The sequence below is a fragment of the Dipodomys spectabilis genome, unplaced genomic scaffold (genome assembly GCF_019054845.1).
Source record: "Dipodomys spectabilis isolate Male_0828 unplaced genomic scaffold, ASM1905484v1 ptg000197l, whole genome shotgun sequence".
Classification (NCBI taxonomy): domain Eukaryota; kingdom Metazoa; phylum Chordata; class Mammalia; order Rodentia; family Heteromyidae; genus Dipodomys; species Dipodomys spectabilis.
Window position 1 is genome coordinate 11,325,421 of NW_024870874.1, and position 20,584 is coordinate 11,346,004.

Genomic DNA, 20,584 nt, shown 5'->3' on the forward strand with positions numbered 1-20,584 from the left:
TCAACAACATAAATGAGTATGTTACAGGAACTGGAAAGGGGCAATATCATTAATATGATTTACACTGTACCAGATTAAAACAAGCCTTTTGATAATTGTTCTGATGATAATGACTATAAAAGAAATTAAGAGCTGTGTGCTGGTGCCTCATACTTGTAGTCCTAGCTACTCAGGAGGCTGAGATCTGAGGGTCATGGTTCAAAGCTAGTCAGGACAGGAAAGCCCATGAGACTCTTCTCTCCAATTAATCACCAAAAAGCCAGAAAAGTAGAGGTATGGCTCAATTGGCAGAATGCAAGCCTTGAGCAAAAAAGTTCAGTCAACCTCCATGCCCTGAGTTCAAGTCCTACTATTAGCAGCAACAAAAAAGTAATTAAATTTTATAGACTATGCCAATAATGTACTAAGAGATCAATGAACACCTTGACTTATAATCTTGAATATTGTACTTTTTGTTTTCCAAGAACTTGTTTTCTCCAATTTTGTGATTAAAGAAAAGTATTCAAAATACTGAGATTAGACCCAGTACCTATTATGTAAAAGTACAAGTGATTTCTCTAATGATTTCACTCCGAAATCAAAGCAACAACAAAAAGATTTGCAATGAGAAGCCTAAGGATAAAACAGATGATCTAGTAAATGTAATAGCTGATAACCAAAGAAAATGCTTAACTGGCTCAAGATGACAGCTGAGCAAGCACAAAACTTTTTAACACTTTTGGAACCACAGAATCAAGGAGAAGGGACTTGTAGAAATTGAACAACTAGCACAATTTTTAAGTCTAAATTAGGGTGAACATTCTGATTCAAAACACTATACACTTAAGTTTGTTAAGGAAATAACCAACAAAATTAAGATGTTCAAAGATATGTTACTTAACCTTGAACTGACAAGAGAGTTAAAGTAAAATAAAGGAATCTAAACAACTTTTCCAGGAAAGATGTTTAAAGTTAAAGAACATTTCCTTGATTAATGTAAAAATGATCTTCTTAGGCAAAATCTGTTACCCAAATATACTTTCTCATCAGATATCTGCAGCAGAGACACGGCTAGTGTTCATTAGGGCTCTTGGTGTTATTTCTATCATTATGGAACTAGACACATGGATTAAGCCTATAGTACTAATTAGGAGGTAGAGATCAGGGGATTGGGATTCAAAGCCAGGCCAGGTATGTGAGACTCCATCTTGATCAATGGCTGAGTGGGCTGGCACTTGCCTGTCATCCAACCTACATGGGGAAGTACCAATAGGAGAATTGCCATCAAGGTTGGCCTGTACATAAAGGCACACCAATTAAAAAGATAGCTAAATGTAAAAATTTCTGGCAAAATGTCTCAAGTGTTATTGTTCTGGCCTTACAAGAGCAAGGCCCTAGGTTCAAACCTTAGTACCAACCCCTCAAAATAATAGAAGGTTTATCTCTTTGTTGATGCTCCTTTAGTGAAGGAACCATGAGTTTCTGGGTCCCTAATGGTTACAGACACCATGTCCAGGATTATCAGAATACAATGGTGATATAAATTGCGGTGCCAGGCCGAAAAAGCCTAACAAAATGAGCACCTCAAAATTGTGAACAATGCGTGTGAACAAAATTCTCCCGTGAGCACAACAGCAGATTTTCAGAGGCAGGTGAGTCTACAGATCACACTGACAAGGCAGCATAAAACCTGATGCCCTAAAGAGAAACAGGAATCTCAAACATGAAGCCATTTTCCAGGATCTTATGTAATACTTAATTTCAAATGCCTCCTTGAGAATATAAGAAACACAATGTGAACTCAAATAGCTAATAGCTAGTATCCAAGATAATAAATGAGGTGTGATATGAAGAGCTTGGTGCAAATTTAAAACCTCATTTCTCATTACTGGTTACTGGATTTCATCTGTGAATGTTTTGACCTTTTTTTTTTTTAATCTCTTCCTGCCATAGGCTGCCAATCTTGGTTTACTTAGAGATGATCCATTCATGACAAAAAAGAAAGAAAAGAAAAGAAATCAGGCCTTTTCCAAAGGATTATTTCAAAGTCTAGAAAGAGACTGTAAGAGGTCAAACATCCTCTGGAACATGAGAAGTAAATTGTAATCCAATGTGAAATGATATGAAAATTTCATAAAATCATTTCAATATTGATTGCCCCTGTTTCCCTTCTCTCTCTAACTTACATATCTACTACTAAGTAGTACGCTGTATAGATCAAGTCTAAAATAGTAAGGTGATTATATAGATAAAGCAAGAAATGGCTTATAAAACTCTATTTTCACAAGCCAACTGCATTTGATTTTTAAATAAATACTGAGTTAAGTATAAGGTCAGGGAACGAGAGAAAAATCATAAAAGGAGATGATACAAACCAACTGCTGTTAGGGGGAGAACTGGAACTCTTCCCAATTTTCATGAACAGAAGTTGATTATTTTTGTACGTTTTTTATTGTAAAAATGATGTACAGAGGGGTTACAGTTACATGAGCAAGGTTATGAGTACATTTCCCATTGAGCGTTGTTACCCCCTCCTTTGTTTTCCCCCTACCATCCCTTCCCTCCCACATCCACAACTACCCCTCAGCCCCCCCCCCACCGTTGTAAAGTTCATTTTTAACATAGTGTTTTGTACATCTCATTGTTACAATGGATCAATCTGCATCCGTATTTAAGCATTTTGTTTTTTCCCTTCCCCTCCCTGAATTAGAGAAATGTATATATAAGATGCAAGGCACCAACATCAAATATAGTGAAAATAGGGGTTATATTGTGGGGGAGAAACATACAAAGCAAGGGAAAAAATCAAATGATACATTATAAATATGTTAGAAACAATAGCAAGAAAGAAAAAAAGATATTGTCCCTATCTTGGGGTTCATTTCGCTTAACATCATCTTATATGGTCATATGTACTTAGCGTTTGGCCTTTTCTGCTTGTCTTAGACAGGTACTAGTTATTGCAAATAAGGGAAATCATGGGACCTATGTTTCTTTGGGTCTGGCTTACTTCACTTAATACAATTTTTTCCAAGTCTTTCCATTTCCTCACAAATGGGGCAATGTCATTCTTTCTGATGGAGGCATAGAATTCCACTGTGTGAGTTTATATATATATATATTATATATATATATATATTATATATATATATTATATATATATATCACACACACATCCTATTTTCTTGATCCATTCATCTACTGAGGGGCATCTGGGTTGATTCCATATCTAAGCTATGGTAAATAATGCTGCAATAAATATAGTTGTGCTGGTAGCTTTAGTGTGGTCTTGTTTGTGGTCATTTGGGTAAAGGCCCAAAAGTGGAATTGCTGGGTCATAGGGGAGCTCTATGTGGAGTCTTTTAAGGAACCTCCATACTGCTTTCCAAAGTGGTTGAACAAGTTTACACTCCTACCAACAATGCAGTAAGGTTCCCTTCTGTCTACATCCCCTCCAGCATCTGTTGTTATTAGAGTTCTTGATTATAGCCATTCTAACTGGGGTGAGGTGGTATCTCAATGTTTTTTGATTTGCATTTCTTTGCTCCAGAGGTTGAACATTTCTTCATGTATCTATTGACCATTCTTATTTCCTCTTCAGAGAAGTTTCTCTTTAAGTCTTTATTTATCAGGCAGTTTTTCTTTGAGGATTTGTTGTTGGGGGATTAAATTTTTTGAGTTCCAAGTACATTTTAGATAAGAGACCCTTGTTAAAAAAAATTGTTTCACTAGTATGTAGATTAACAAGTTAGTCAGCAATGAAGCCAGAAATTCTCAAATTTATGCACTTGGCCACAAGAGCCCAATGCTAGGAACACATTAGGAGAGCCTCAGTCTGAGTTGCACAGGTCATACAGAGAGAGAGGCCTATCCATGGGCTTTCTATTAATCTTGCTAACTATGCGCTTTGCCATGCAGAAGCTCTGCAAATTCATGCAATCCCATTTGTCCAACCTTTCTTTGATTTGTTGTGTTTCTGAGTCTCTATTAAGAAAATTTCGGCCTGTGCCAAGGAGACCCAGAGTTTCTCCTATTCCTTCCTGTAATGTTTTCATGGTGTCTGCTTTGACTCTAAGGTCTTTGATCCACTTGGAACTGCTTCTGGTGCAGGGTAATATATAAGGATTTAGCTTTAGTTTTCTACAGGTGATTAACCAATCATTTACTGAAGAGGCTACCTTTCTTCCATTCTTAAGCTCCCTTGTCAAAGATTAGGTGGCTATGAATCTGTGTGTTCATTTCTGGGTCTTTAATTCTATTCTATTAGTCCTCAGGCTTCCTCTTGTGCCAGTTTTTCTTACTGTAGCTTTGTAAGAGTTTGGTAAGTCAGACCCAAAGAAATATACAGTCCATGGTTTCCCTCATTTGTAATTATTAATGTCTAGAATAAAATTATCCATTATTACAATGAGGTGTACAAGACACTACGTTGAAAATGAACTTTATAATTTAGGCGGGGGGTGGTGGGGTGGGAGGGGGGTGAGTGTAGTTGTGGAGGTGGGAGGGAAGGGATGATAGGGGAAAAACAAAGGAAGAAGCATTGATAGGAAATGTACTCATTACCTTGCTCATGTAACTGTAACCCCTCTGTACAGTATTTTTACAATAAAAAACTTAAAAAAAAAAGAAGAGGATCACAATAGCTCAATAGCTATGTACATATGACTATAGAAGATGATGCTAAGTGAAATGAACTCCAAGGTATGGAAACAGAGGTTTATCTTTGTTGTTGTTTTTAATGTAGTATATAAAGTTATTCTTTTTTTAATTGTTTTTTCTCCTGTGGTTTATCCACTGTTGTCAGTGTATTTGATTTTGGTTCCCTGTTTATTGTATATATGTTTATCGGAATTAGGGAAGGGAAGGGAAGGGGAACAACAGAATGATGAGGCAAGGGAGGAAGGGCAAGCCAATGCAACAGTGATACTCACAGGGCACCTAGTTGGAAATATACTTTACAACTTGGGGGACCTGGAAAGGAGGGAAAGTGGGGAAAATGAGGGAGGGGTAGCAATGTGTGACAAGAAATGTACTCACTTCCTTATGTATGTAACTGTAACCCCTCTGAACATTACCTTGACAATAAAATTAAATTAAAAATAATAAAAATAAAAGTATTACAGAATAGGAATGTTCATTTTAAAGTATATTATTGAAATCTACATACAAATTTACATTAAATATTCAACAATCTAGTGGTATGCAATCTTTGAGATGTGCTTTAAATTTGCATGTGCTTAGATCATTTGCATCAGGTTCTATTTAATGTGAAAAGCTGAAATGTATTTTTCTTTCTTTCTCTCTCTTTTTTTCTCCCTTTGGTGCCGGTTGTGGGGCTTGAACATCAGGGCCTCAGTGATGTCCCCAAATTTCTTTTGCTGAAGGCTAATATTCTGACACCTTAGCCACAGTTCCACTTGTATGTTCTGACTTTTTGTTTTGTAGTTCATTGGAGATAAGAGTCTCATGGACTTTCTTGCCTGGGATGGCTTCAATCTGCAATCCTCAGATCTCAGCCCCCTGAGAAGCTAGGATTACAGTAATGAGCTACTAGCACCTGGACTTTTGTTTTATAAAATGAATAGTTACACAAATGAATTTCACTGCTGCATTTCTTTGGACTTGAATATGGACTTTTAGCTTTTGCTTTATCACATGATGAAATTATATATCTTCCATTTCTTTTTTTTTAAGATTCACAGCCAGATTTTACCATGGAAGAATGAGGTGTTCAATCTTGCAAGAGAAGATGTAAGACCGTATGGTAGGATAGTTACACAGCATATCTACTATAGCCACTGAATTTCTTCATACTTAGCAAGCTGTGCTTCTGTACATTTTTAAGGTTTATTCTACTTTTAATATATTTTTATTATCTTTAAGTAGTTGTACATAGGATTTGTCACTCAACAAAGGCAATTTATGAGCATAAGGCATCTTAAACAATGCCACCCCTTTTAACATTCTCATCTAACCCTTCCTTCCCACCCCTTCCCTCACTTATAAAATATACATTGACTCTGGACTGAATTCTCTTCCTCACTTCTCTTCATTCATCTGAGTCAATAGGCCAAGGAAGGGTAAAGTACACTTTCCTGAAGATGTATTAGGGAACTTCTGATGTATATATATGCCATCCCCAAATTACAAACCTCATCCAGTAGATACTTTGTTTCTTACATGAAAATATTCCTGCCACAGGAAAGTTTGTACCACAGTTTCTCCAATTTCCCAATTTCTACTCATCTACTGTGTGACTGCATGCTATACTTCTTCAGCGGAAAGGTTGAAAGGACATGCACAATGGAAAGAACCATTTCCCAACGGCTCTGAAATGCTTAGGAAGTAAAAGGGAGCTCATCTAACTTAACAACTATTGGCAACTCACTGAAGTAGTTAATGACTATGTGTGAAAAGTGGTGCACATAGGAAATCCACGGAGAATTCCTTGTGAGTCACAAGGTAAACCAAAAGGAACAGTAAAACAGCAAGACAGTACTGTGCTATCATTCCTTCCAGAAGAAAAGAAAAATCAATTTACCCTGTTGGAATTAGTTATTGGCCTTTAATTAGTCTAAGCTTAAGCAATAAAACAGCATAAGATAGCCATTTACGATTTGAAATCCTGATTAGAAAGGATAACTTAGATGTGTGGTCCTGAAGATAGATATATTCAGCTGTATCAATCACTGCCAGAAAATTTTTCTAAATAGTTTACTTTCCCAAAGACGTGAATAATTTCCCATTCTGTTTATCTCTCAAAGCCAGGCTATGGAATTAAAAGAGCTTTTAAATTGAGAAATAAAACCAACAATGCTTTAAGAAGGTGGCAAATGCACAAACCTTCTAATATACCAGAGAGTTTCTTTTTGTTACTTTTTAAAAATATTTTTAAGTAGTTGTATAAAGGAGTTCAATTGAACACATCTGTTTACAAGTACTATGCATCTTGACAATGTCTCACCTCCAATCAATGTCCCAAATCTCTTCCAAACCCACCCTTCCCTTCAAGTTATCTAGTCACATTTTCACATATGTACATTGAATAGTATGACTATATTTGCCACCTTTTCTCTCTCCATTTGTCTGCCTCCCCTCATCTTCATCTCACCCTTTCCCAGCAACACATGCACCAAGTTCCTGGTACTCATTTTGTTAAACTATGAATTTGTTGTTCAAGGTAGTGACACTATTGCAATCCTCCACTGCTCATACCATACTTTAGTTGCTATGTTTATGTATGTATGTATATAACTCTATGTATTTTCATATATACATATATATGTGTGTGTGATTTAGATCTGACCAGAAGTTTCTTAAAATGGGAAAGTCATCAAACAATCTTTCAAAAAGCACCACAATGCTCTAATGTTCCTTAAGCTCACCTCATAGTAACTCCGAACAGCATTGCAAAATGCTTCATCAGCTATGATTTGGGTTTCCCCACTGAGGAAGGCCTGGAACCGTTCTTTCAGTAACTGCAATTGTTGTTTGTTAAGCTGTAATGAAAAAAGAAAAAATAATTTGATAACTGAATCAATACATATTGTAAGATCATTATTAAAAGTTACATTTGCTGTATATGTATTAGATTTGTATCCATAGTTGGCTGTACGACCAGGAAAAGTGAAAACTAAAATAGTCTACTGCTTACACTTATGGTTCAATATTTATAATTTTATTAGCACAAATTAATTGTACAATGAGATTTCACTGTGATATTTACAATTTTCATACAATATTCTTGAAACAAATTCACCCATGTACTGTTTCTTCCTTTTCATTTTTTTTAAAAAAAAAATCCAAGATGGGAACTCAACTTGGTACCTGATACTTTCACTCATTGGCTAGTGCTCTACCAATTAAGCCATGCCTCCAACCCCACGTGATTCTTTCTTAACTACCCTTTCACTTACCTCCTCTTTTTAAGCATTTCTTTTCATCCATTAACATAATATGGTTTTGTAATATTCACTCACTTTACCCTCTCCTTTCCACCTCCTTCCACTTACTGATTATTGCATTCCACATAAAGCCATATCATTTTTTTACACTGAGAAATTGCATATAAAGAAAAACATGAAATATTTGTATTTCTGAGTTTGGTAATCTCTTTTAATGTAACAATTTCCAGTTCCATTCATTTTCCTATAGTGATAAAATTCCATTCTTCATTATACTGAATAATGATATCCCATTATACGTAGACAGTACATTTGATTAATCCAGTCCTCAGGTGCTGATCACGTAAGCTGGTTTCATATCTCAGCTACTGTAAATAGTGTTGCTATTAGCAGGGGTATGTAGGTATCTCCCTTCTAGGCTGATTTACATTTCTTCAGATATATACTTAGGATCTTTTGGTAATTCAGTAGAATTACTGAATTAGTTTCATGAGGAAACACCAAACTGACTTCTATCGTTGCTAGCCTATTTACTTTCCCACCAACAATGTAAAAGGGATTCTTTCCCCCACATTCACACCAGTCTTTGTTGTTGTTTTCCTAATTTCAGAAATTCTGACTAAATTAAGAATATCAGTTCTGTTTGTATTTGCATTTTCTTTATGGCTAAGAATGTTGGAATTTTTATCTATGCATTTATTAGCCATTTGTGCTTTTATAAAGGGCTATCTGGTCAATTCATTTTCCCACTTATTACTTGGATACTTTGTTCTTTTGCTCTTCAACTTTTGACTTAAAAAAAGTATTCTCAATAGTAATCCTTTGATAAATAGTGTGTAAAGATTTTACCCCATTCTGTGCACTGTCTCTTGTTTCTGAAGACTGGTTCCCTAGATGTGCTAAAGCTTGTGAAAATTACTGTATTACTGAAATCAGTCTATAGATTCAGTATAATCCCCAAGAAAATCCCATGTCATTTTTCACTGAAATGAAAAAAAAATCAAACTAAAGATTTATTTGAAAGCATAAAGAGAGCCTGACTAGCCAAAGCAATCCTGGGGCTGGGGTTGGGGAGGAAGACCAATGCTAGAAGATACCATAATACCCAAAGCCAAGTTATACTATAAGCCATAGTAACAAAAACAGCATGGTACTGGCACAAAAATAGGCAGGCAGACCATATGGCTTGGGCCATATGGGAAGGAAAAACATATTGGAGAAAAGATAGCCTCTTTGATAAATGCTGTTGGAAAAACTGGATATCCTCATGGAGAAGATTGAAACTGGAGCCTTGTCTCTCACCTTGTATAAAAAATAAGCTTAAAAAAGATTTAAAAATATAACTTAAAAGTAAGACCTGAGACTTTGAAAGCATTATGGGAAAACATGGTGATATATGCATAGACTATTATTTTTAAACAGGATTCTTATTGTTCCAAATAGAAGAGCAAAAATTGACAAATGGGATGGTATCAAATTCAGAAGTCATGACTTGACTTTGAAACCTTTTGAAATTACTTCCTCACGTATTCCAACATCTTGATACAGGGGTTGGAGTCCAAATTTCTACTCAAGGCACACTTTCATCATTAGCATATCAACCTCTTTCAGAGAAAGAGAAGGGCCAAAATTTGACCAGAAATATAACTAATGTACAAAACTGTCAACTGCCCTGATTTAAATAAAAAGCAGAGAAAGGAAGAACTCTCCTAATGACTGGACAGGTTGGAACAAAAGGGAGAATGACAGAAGGAATGCCATTTTAAGATGCATCATGCTCATAACTGTTGAATTTAAACCCCTCTGTAAAACCAAAGGTAATTTTTAAAAAATTAAAAAAGACTGGCTAGGCAACACTTCAGTCACCAGATAATAAAACTACAATGATGTAAAGGACAGAAAGGACCTTGCAAAAGAAGCTTCTGGAAAGATTAACTGTTGAGTGAATAATCCAAAGTTTGGATTCCATGAACAATCATACATCAGTGCCTGGGCTGAGACACATGGAGCAATATAATGAGCCAAAGCCCAAGAGACTATAGAGAGGTAACAAGGGAGAAGTGAGTGTCTCACTAAGCAGCAGATTAATAACCAAACTTCCTCACCTTGCGTCCAGCTACCATGATTACTACAGAGGATTGGTTAAATGTGTCCTCAATCAGCCATAATCAAAATCACCTACTTAAATGTATAAGACTCAATCCAAACTGAAAGCAAAATCTTCTTACTAAAAACCTATCAAGAATTTCAAAACAGCAGGGACACTACATTAAATCCATGGTGGAGTTGTTTGGTACATGTGTACCGCTCATGCCCATAATGCTCTCTATCACTGGGGACACACACTTCACTAGGGCATTAAGCCATACAGAAGCTTTGTGATGATGCTTAACCAGAGCAAGAACAACATCATTTTGGAAATAATCATGAAAATGACATGGAACAATGCTTCCTTCTCATCTTCCTTCTTGTTCTGCAATCTACAGAGAGATATAATGCATATGGAAAAATGATAAGGATGGAATGATTAGAGGATTAGATAAACTAAACAAAACAAGTATTATTTAGCTTCAAAATCAAAAAGGTTTATGTAAAATCAGTTCAAATCTAGTTTTTTAAAAAAGGTTGATGGAAATGACTTTCACATATTAGAGATAACCATTTTTATCCAGGAGTCCAGCAAAAATAATTTATAAAGAAACTTATTGGTGGTAACAGACTGAAAAAGAAGTAGACTATTGTACCCAGGTGGTTAAGGAAAAAAAAAACTGTACAACAAATGCACACACACACACATTCACACACACACACACACACTCACACACACACAAAAACACACACAAATACAAACCTTCTTACTCTGAAAAATGAAGAAGAGCATTCTATTTCTTTTCTAAGGTCACTTCCTTCATTTTAGGAAAACCAAACTGAAATACAGCAACACCACCATTATATTGCAATAGCAATTTCTATAATATGAAGAAAATGAAAGCAGGGACCTTTTGTCAGTGTGTGCTAGCAAGACAGGTCAAGTTAAACTTTAGCTCCCTAGGTGAAGTTCACACCAGGGATCAGATGGAACTGGGTCAGTAATTGCTAGGAGAGAGGCAGCTGAAGGCATGGCAGGCCCGAAATCCTAGGAATCGCTAGGGAAGGATTCACTTTGTAAACCAAGTGTCCCCAGGAAATAATGGGAAAGAAGATGAATATAAGACTGACAGGAACTGGAGGGGACTTTAATGATCATTATTCCAAATCCCTCATTGAATAAATAAAAGATATATTGCTCAGAACCATGCATTTTTTCATTCAGTATTCTTCTTTCAAGTGCATTTTATTTAAAACTTCCTAAAAAATACTATCTTTGCAATTCCTAGCTCATCAGTACTTAAGTGGTTGTAGCAAACTAGATGTGAGTAAATCATTTTCTTGGAAGCTCCAACCAAATCTCTCACAAGTTCACAAGACATTCCAGAGACACCTATTTATCAAATTTCAACTTTTATAAATGAATAATTCTATAGATACATTTTTTTAAAAAGTGTCAAATATTACAGTCATCTACAGAGAGTCAACAAATTGCTACTTCATTAGTACAGAGAAAAGATTTGTAGTTTTTACATTAGTAAAGTAGAGAGAGAAAAAAAGAAATTAAAACTAAAACCGAATCAGGAGTAGTTGTGAGAAATCAGTTTCTTAAAACTTGTTTCCCATTCTCAAAGCAAACTATTACATTATCAACAGATAAACCAAGAAAGTGGATCAAAAAAATTGATCCTGAGATGATCAGAAATGTATAGAAAAACAATACAGCCTCGCAAAATAGTAGTAATTGATGGTCTCTTCAAGAAATAATAGTATAAATGGACAGATCTCAGGAAATATCAAATTGCACCATAATTATTCTGTATTAAATATATTAAAATTTTCAATATATAAAGTGGAAGCATAAAGGTACCAGAAATAATAGAGGAATTTCTTTAAACATCAGTATGAAAAAGACTTCTAAATATGACTAAAAAACCTACAAGTCCAGTAAAAGAAAGCAGTAGACTGGTTTTTCTTATAAACACAGATATAAAAGCCATCAAGAAGGGCTGGGAAGGTGGCTCAGTAGTAGAGTGCTTGCCTTGCATGCATGAGGCCCTGTGTTCGATTCCTCAGCACCACATTGGCAAAAAAAAAAAAAGCCGGAAGTGGAGCTGTGGTTCAAGTGATAGAGCACTAGCCTTGAGCTGAAGAGCTGAGGGATAGAACTCAGGCCCAGAGTTCAGGCCCCACGACCGACCAAAAAAAAAAAGCCATCAAGAAAAATAATAAAACTGCATCTTACAATATATAAAATGAATATACACCACAACCACGCAGGATTTGTCCTGGATAGACAAGGCTGGTTCAACTAAAAAATGAATTGTTATAATCTATCACATCAACAAACTAAGATAAGAAAAATCATGACTATATCTTAACATTACAAACATGAAGATATTCAGGAAACTTAGATGGAGAGAGTCAGATGGAGAGAGTCAGCAAAGGGTCATGTTATTTACAGCATCTTAACCATGGCATTGTCAAAAAAAATCTATTTTAAGGCAAGCTCTCAGAGTCCACCTGAGCCTAGCAAACATAAGTATACACACATCACTTACTATAAACATAAAATACAATAATACTTAATAAAGCCTATTTTAACCTCACAGTTATAAAAAGTTAAAATCCATTTCCTAGATCTTCAGAATACTATTGAACTATTTGTACATAGGAATTCAGGTATCAGAACACAAGGATTGGTTTATTCAGGAGTCTTCTCATTTCCTGAGTAAATTTTCTGTTGCTTTCAATATGTTAGGGGTACACTTAGATTACCAATAAAATATGCATGGTATATAAAGCTAAGTCCTTTAGCAGTTGAGCCCTTTGAAAGCTGAAAGATTAAGAAAATGAAATCCAATAGTGAGGTCCCTCTTAAATGCACCAGTACAATTCTCATTCTCCTCAGACAGTGTGGGAGGACCACTTCCCACATTGTAAGCACTCCCTGTCTATTAATTGAACCTCAAAACCAATTAACTCTTCTTGGCAGTCACATCAACTGACTCATCTCATGCTTATAATCAACAAAAACTTCTAAAACATTCTGAAGTGTTCTTTATTAAGCCATGTTTCATCTTGCTAACTTCATTTGGCCCACTGTTCCAGTTGATTCTTTTAATATTCGGATTCCTTTACCCATGTCTACATTGTTTTGTCAATTTGATTTATCTACTAATGCAATAAAGTGCTGTCCCTATGGACAAGTCATAAATCCAAGCCATCATAAAAAATATTTACCAGCCCAGGTTTAAGAGCTCTATTTGGTACAATGTGCACTCCTTCTACCAGAAAGAAGAAATCAATTGATATTTTTAGGGAAGTTATTTTTAAAATTATTATTTAACCTGCTTCAATTTTCCCCATATTTTATCTTCAAACTACTCTATGTACCAATGATAAACTATTTTTCAAATATAAATAAAAAATTGACCAGCAAAATTTATCTAATGAAGTTTGTGTGTGTGTGAGAGAGAGAGACAGAGACAAAGACAGAGTTCTAAGCCATGAACTCAGGATCTGGATGCTTCCTTGAGTATATTTCTCTTTTGTTGTTTTTGCTTTTTGGGATTTTTCTTTTCTTTTTTTTTCTTCTTTTTTTTGGCTAAAAGCTAATGCTCTAGCCACAGCTCCACTTCTGGTTTTGTTTTTTTTTTTTTTTGTTGTTGTTGTTTTTTGCTGTTTAACTGGAGATAAGAGTTTCACAGGCTTTCCTATCTGGGCTAAATGAACAGAGCTCAGCTTCCTGAGTTGTCTCTAATAAAAACTTTAAAAGAACATATATACGAGGACAAACTAGAAGATACATATTTTGCAAATAGGTTACTATATCCAAGAATCTAGACTTAAAAATACTTCAAATATAATAATACGCCAAATTTTTTTTTAAATTTTATTTTATTTTATTTGAGAACATACTGTACAGAGGGGTTACAATTACATGGGCAGGATAATGCATACATTTCTTACCAAGCATTGCAGCCTCCTCCTTTGTTTACCCTTCACCTCCCTTCCCAGCCTCCCCCCTCCCTCCCACCCAATCATACCCCCCCACCCGCCCCCCTCCACCGACATTGTAAACTGGTTTTGACATGACATTTTGTACTTCTCATTGTTGCAACAGGTCCACCTGAATCCTTAAACGACTTGTTTGTCCCCATCTCCTCCACATGTTATACTGACATCAAATATAGTGAAAGCGAGGGTTACACTGTGGGGGAGGGACATACAAAGCAACAAAGAAATAATCTTATAAATGCGTTAGAAACACATGCATGAAAGAAACAAAAACATTAAAATACATATTTGAGGTTTCGTTTTCCTAACATCACATTATCTGACTTTTTCCGCTTGACTCATACCTATACTAGATATTGCAAATAAGGGAAACCATGGGACCTATGTTTCTTTGGGCCTGGCTTACTTCACTTAATATAACTTTTTCCAAGCCTTTCCATTTCCTAACAAATGGGGAAATGTCATTCTTTCTGATGGAGGCATAGAATTCCATTGTGTATATATACCACATCTTCTTGGTCCATTCATCTACTGAGGGGCATCTGGGTTGGTTCCATGTCTTAGCTATGGTAAATAATGCTGCAATAAACATAGTTGTGCTGGTAGCTTTAGTGTGGCCTTGTTTGTGATCATTTGGGTAAATGCCCAAAAGTGGGATTGCTGGGTCATTGGGGAGCTCTATGTGGAGTCTTTTGAGGAACCTCCATACTGCTTTCCAAAGTGGTTGAACAAGTTTACATTCCCACCAACAATGAAGTAAGGTTCCTTTCTGTCCACATCCCCTCCAGCATCTGTTGTTGTTAGAGTTCTTGATTTTTGCTGTTCTAACTGGAGTGAGGTGATATCTCAATGTTGTTTTGATTTGCATTTCTTTTATGGCTAGGGATGTTGAACATTTCTTCATGTGTCTATTGGCCATCCTTCTTTCTTCTTCAGAGAAGCTTCTCTTTAAGTCTTTCGCCCACTTACTTATTGGGCAGTTGTTTCTTTGAGGATTTGTTGTTGGGTGGTTTAATTTTTTGAGTTCCAAGTATATTTTAGATATGAGACCCTTGTCTGTTGTATGGCTAGTAAAGATCTTCTCCCAATCCGTGGGCTTTCTATTGATCTTGCTAGCTATGTCATTTGCCCTGCAGAAGCTCTGCAACCTTATGCAATCCCATTTGTCCAGGCTTTCTTTGATTTGTTGTGTTTCCGGGTCTCTATTCAGAAAATTTCGGCCTGAGCCAAGGAGACCCAGGGTTTCTCCTATTCCATCCTGTAATGTTTTCAGAGTGTCTGCTTTGAGTTCAAGGTCTTTGATCCATTTGGAGTTGATTCTGGTGCAGGGTGATATATAAGGATCTAGCTTTAGTTTTCTACATGTAGTTAACCAGTTTTGCCAGCACCATTTACTGAAGAGGCTGTCTGTCTTCCATTCTATTGTTTTAGCTCCCTTATCGAAGATTAGATGGCTATAGGTCTGTAGGTTCATTTCTGGGTTTTCAATTCTATTCCATTGGTCCTGAGGTCTGTTCTTATGCCAATACCAAGCTGTTTTGATTACTATGGCTTTATAGTAGAGTTTGAAATTTGGTATTGATATTCCTCCAGCAGTGTTCTTTCCGTTGAGGAGCGTTTTTGCTATTCGGGGTTTTTATTGTTCCATATGAATTTTTGGATTGCCTCTTCTATTTCCTTGAAGAATGAGGGTGGAATTTTGATAGGTATTGCGTTCAATTTGTAGACAGCCTTGGGAAGTATTGCCATTTTCACGATGTTAATCTTTCCAATCCAGGAGCATGGGAGGTTTTGCCATTTTTTAAGTTCTGTGTTGATTTCCTTTTTCAAGATTTTAAAGTTTTCATCATAGAGGTCCTTCACTTCTTTAGTTAATTCTGAGGTATTTTATTTTTTGTGGGGCTATTAGAAATGGAGTTGCTTTCCTAATTTCAGCCACACTTTTCTCATTGTTGGCATACAGAAAAGCCATTGATTTTTGGGGGTTAATTTTATAACCTGCTACTTTGCCAAAGTTTTGAATCAGCTTGAGTAATTTGGGAGTGGAGTCTATGGGATTCTTTAAATACAAGATCATGTCATCTGCAAAGAGGGAGAGTTTTATTTCTTCTTTCCCTATTTGGATCCCCTTTATGTCTGCATCTTGTCTTATTGCTGTAGCTAGGCATTCTAATACTGGATTGAAGAGGAGTGGAGAGAGTGGGCATCCTTGTCTTGTTCCTGAGTTAAGAGGAAATGGCTTTAGTTTTTCACCATTGAGTATAATGCTGGCTGTAGGTTTGTCATATACAGACTTTATTGTATTGAGGAATGTTCCATGGATTCCTAATTTTTCCAAAACCTTCATCATAAAGGGGTGTTGGATCTTGTCGAATGCTTTTTCTGCGTCTATTGAGATAACCATGTGGTTCTTATTCTTGCTCCTGTTGATGTGATAATATTAATTGATTTGCATATATTGAACCAGCTTTGCATCCCTGAAATGAATCCTGTTTGATCGTGGTGTATGATTTTTTGGATGAATTGTTGAAGTCGGTTGGCCAAAATTTTGTTGAGAAGTTTTGCATCAATGTTCATCAAAGAAATGGGTCTATAGTTCTCTTTCTTTGATGAGTCCCTGCCTGGTTTTGGGATGAGGGTTATGATGGCTTCATAGAATGTGTTCGGTAGTGAGCTTTCTCTTTCAATTTCATTGAAGAGTTGGAGGAGTATTGGTGTGAGCTCTGCTTTGAAGGCCTTATAAAATTCCGCTGTGAAACCATCTGGTCCTGGACTTTTCTTAGCTGGGAGGTCTCTTATTGCTGTTTCTATTTCAATGCTTGATATGGGCCTGTTAAGATAGTTTGCCTCATCTTGGTTTAGTTTTGGCATGTCAATATTTGCTAGGAAGAGGTCCATTTCTGTCAAGTTCTCGAACTTATTAGCATAAAGTTTTGAGAAGTATTCCCTTATAATGTTCTGAATCTTGGTTGTTTCCGTGGTGATGTTTCCATTCTCATCTCTGAGTTTATTAATTTGGGTGTGTTCTCTTCTTTTTCTGATAAGATTTGCTAAGGGTCTGTCAATTTTGTTAAGTTTTTCGAAGAACCAACTCTTTGTTTTGTTGATTCTTTCTATAGTTTTTTTGGATTCCAATTCTTTTAATTCTGATTTAATTTTGATTATTTCTTTCCGTCTACTGGATTGGGGTTTATGTTGCTGCTCTTTTTCAAGGAGGTTTAGATGTGTCATTAAATTGTTAGTTTCAGATCTCTCCAATTTGTTGACGTAGGAACTCAGAGCTATAAACTTGCCTCTGAGTACTGCCTTTGCTGTGTCCCAGAGGAGCTGGTATTTTGTGTGTTCATTTTTGTTGAATAGCATGAACATTTGAATTTCCTTTCTAATCTCTTCCATGACCCACTCATGATTCAGCAGTGTGTTGTTCAGCCTCCATGTGATACCGGACTTTCTTTGGTGGCTTTTGGTGTTGAGTTCTAACTTTATTCCCTTGTGGTCAGACAGAATGCAAGGTATAACTTCAATGTTTCTGAATTTAGACAAGTTTGCTTTGTGGCCTAAAATGTGGTCTATTTTAGAAAACGTTCCATGTGCTGCTGAGAAAAACGTGTATTCTGATGCTGCTAGGTGAAATGTTCGGTAGGTGTCTGTTAAGTCTAGTTGATCTATGCAGCTGTTTAGATCTGCGGTTTCTCTGTTGAGTTTTTGCCGAGTTGATCTATCTAGTGGGGAGAGTGGTGTGTTAAAATCCCCAACAATTAATGTCTTTAGATCTATATGGGATTTGAGGGAAAGTAGTGTTTCTTTGATAAATTTGGGTGCTCCATTGTTTGGCGAATAGATATTTAGAATTGTAATATCCTCCTGAAGGAGAGATCCTTTAATTAGTATGTAGCGACCTTCTTTATCTCTTCTCATGAATTTTAATTTGAAGTCTATTTTATCTGATATTAGGATTGCAACTCCCGCCTGTTTATGGGGGCCGTTTGCTTGGTAGATTTTGTTCCAGCCTTTAACATTGAAAATGTGTTTGTTTTTACGGGCAAGATGTGACTCCTGCAGGCAGCAGATAGAAGGGTCTTGTTTTTTAATCCAACTAGACAGTCTATGTCGCTTAATTGGAGAGTTCAGTCCGTTAACATTAAGAGATAGGACTGAGAGGTATTTGGGAGTTCCTGCCATGTTATCTACCTTCTTGGGGGCTGCGAAAACTGGGTTCTTCCTATGGTTCTTGGATTCTCGGTTTGGGTGCAGTTTCTTGGCCTTTATTGCGGTCTTGTTGGTTTTCTTTTTTTTTTTTTTTTTTTTAAATTTTATTTTATTTTATTTGAGAACATACTGTACAGAGGGGTTACAATTACATGGGCAGGATAATGCATACATTTCTTACCAAGCATTGCAGCCTCCTCCTTTGTTTACCCTTCACCTCCCTTCCCAGCCTCCCCCCTCCCTCCCACCCATTCATACCCCCCCCCCCCCCACCGACATTGTAAAGCTGGTTTTGACATGACATTTTGTACTTTTCATTGTTGCAACAGGTCCACCTGAATCCTTAAATGACTTGTTTGTCCAAATCTCCTCCACATGTTATACTGACATCAAATATAGTGAAAGAGGGGGTTACACTGTGGGGGAGGGACATACAAAGCAACAAAGAAATAATCTTATAAATGCGTTAGAAACACATGCATGAAAGAAACAAAAACATTAAAATACGTATTTGAGGTTTCGTTTTCCTAACATCACATTCTCTGACTTTTTCCGCTTGACTCATACCTATACTAGATATTGCAAATAAGGGAAACCATGGGACCTATGTTTCTTTGGGCCTGGCTTACTTCACTTAATATAATTTTTTCCAAGCCTTTCCATTTCCTAACAAATGGGGAAATGTCATTCTTTCTGATGGAGGCATAGAATTCCATTGTGTATATATACCACATCTTCTTGATCCATTCATCTACTGAGGGGCATCTGGGTTGGTTCCATATCTTAGCTATGGTAAATAATGCTGCAATAAACATAGTTGTGCTGGTAGCTTTAGTGTGGCCTTGTTTGTGATCATTTGGGTAAATGCCCAAAAGTGGGATTGCTGGGTCATTGGGGAGCTCTATGTGGAGTCTTTTGAGGAACCTCCATACTGCTTTCCAAAGTGGTTGAACAAGTTTACATTCCCACCAACAATGAAGTAAGGTTCCTTTCTGTCCACATCCCCTCCAGCATCTGTTGTTGTTAGAGTTCTTGATTTTTGCTGTTCTAACTGGAGTGAGGTGATATCTCAATGTTGTTTTGATTTGCATTTCTTTTATGGCTAGGGATGTTGAACATTTCTTCATGTGTCTATTGGCCATCCTTCTTTCTTCTTCAGAGAAGCTTCTCTTTAAGTCTTTCGCCCACTTACTTATTGGGCAGTTGTTTCTTTGAGGATTTGTTGTTGGGTGGTTTAATTTTTTGAGTTCCAAGTATATTTTAGATATGAGACCCTTGTCCGTTGTATGGCTAGTAAAGATCTTCTCCCAGTCCGTGGGCTTTCTATTGATCTTGCTAGCTATGTCATTTGCCCTGCAGAAGCTCTGCAACCTTATACAATCCCATTTGTCCAGCCTTTCTTTGATTTGTTGTGTTTCCGGGTCTCTATTCAGAAAATTTCGGCCGGAGCCAAGGAGACCCAGGGTTTCTCCTATTCCATCCTGTAATGTTTTCAGAGTGTCTGCTTTGAGTTCAAGGTCTTTGATCCATTTGGAGTTGATTCTGGTGCAGGGTGATATATAAGGATCTAGCTTTAGTTTTCTACATGTAGTTAACCAGTTTTGCCAGCACCATTTACTGAAGAGGCTGTCTGTCTTCCATTCTATTGTTTTAGCTCCCTTATCGAAGATTAGATGGCTATAGGTCTGTAGGTTCATTTCTGGGTTTTCAATTCTATTCCATTGGTCCTGAGGTCTGTTCTTATGCCAATACCAAGCTGTTTTGATTACTATGGCTTTATAGTAGAGTTTGAAATTTGGTATTGATATTCCTCCAGCAGTGTTCTTTCCATTGAGGAGCGTTTTTGCTATTCGGGGTCTTTTATTGTTCCATATGAATTTTTGGATTGCCTCTTCTATTTCCTTGAAGAATGAGGGTGGAATTTTGATAGGTATTGCGTTGAATTTGTAGATAGCCTTGGGAAGTATTGCCATTTTCACGATGTTAATCTTTCCAATCCAGGAGCATGGGAGGTTTTGCCATTTTTTAAGTTCTGTGTTGATTTCCTTTTTCAAGATTTTAAAGTTTTCATCATAGAGGTCCTTCACTTCCTTAGTTAAGTTAATTCCTAGGTATTTTATTTTTTGTGGGGCTATTACAAATGGAGTTGCTTTCCTAATTTCAGCCACACTTTTCTCATTGTTGGCATACAGAAAAGCCATTGATTTTTGGGGGTTAATTTTATAACCTGCTACTTTGCCAAAGTTTTGAATCAGCTTGAGTAATTTGGGAATGGAGTCTATGGGATTCTTTAAATACAAGATCATGTCATCTGCAAAGAGGGAGAGTTTTATTTCTTCTTTCCCAATTTGGATCCCCTTTATGTCTGCATCTTGTCTTATTGC

General features: G+C 36.5%; 1 protein-coding gene across 3 annotated transcripts in view; it reads right to left on the minus strand.

The window, feature by feature from the left end:
- Nucleotides 1-20,584, minus strand: part of Cadps2 (calcium dependent secretion activator 2) — a 454,722-nt gene that overhangs the window by 327,053 nt on the left and 107,085 nt on the right. For all 3 annotated transcript variants that reach the window (XM_042695976.1, XM_042695975.1, XM_042695977.1), the window contains exon 2: nt 7,365-7,478. In XM_042695976.1, coding sequence (XP_042551910.1) covers nt 7,365-7,478 — 114 coding nt within the window. The remainder of the gene's footprint in view (nt 1-7,364; nt 7,479-20,584) is intronic.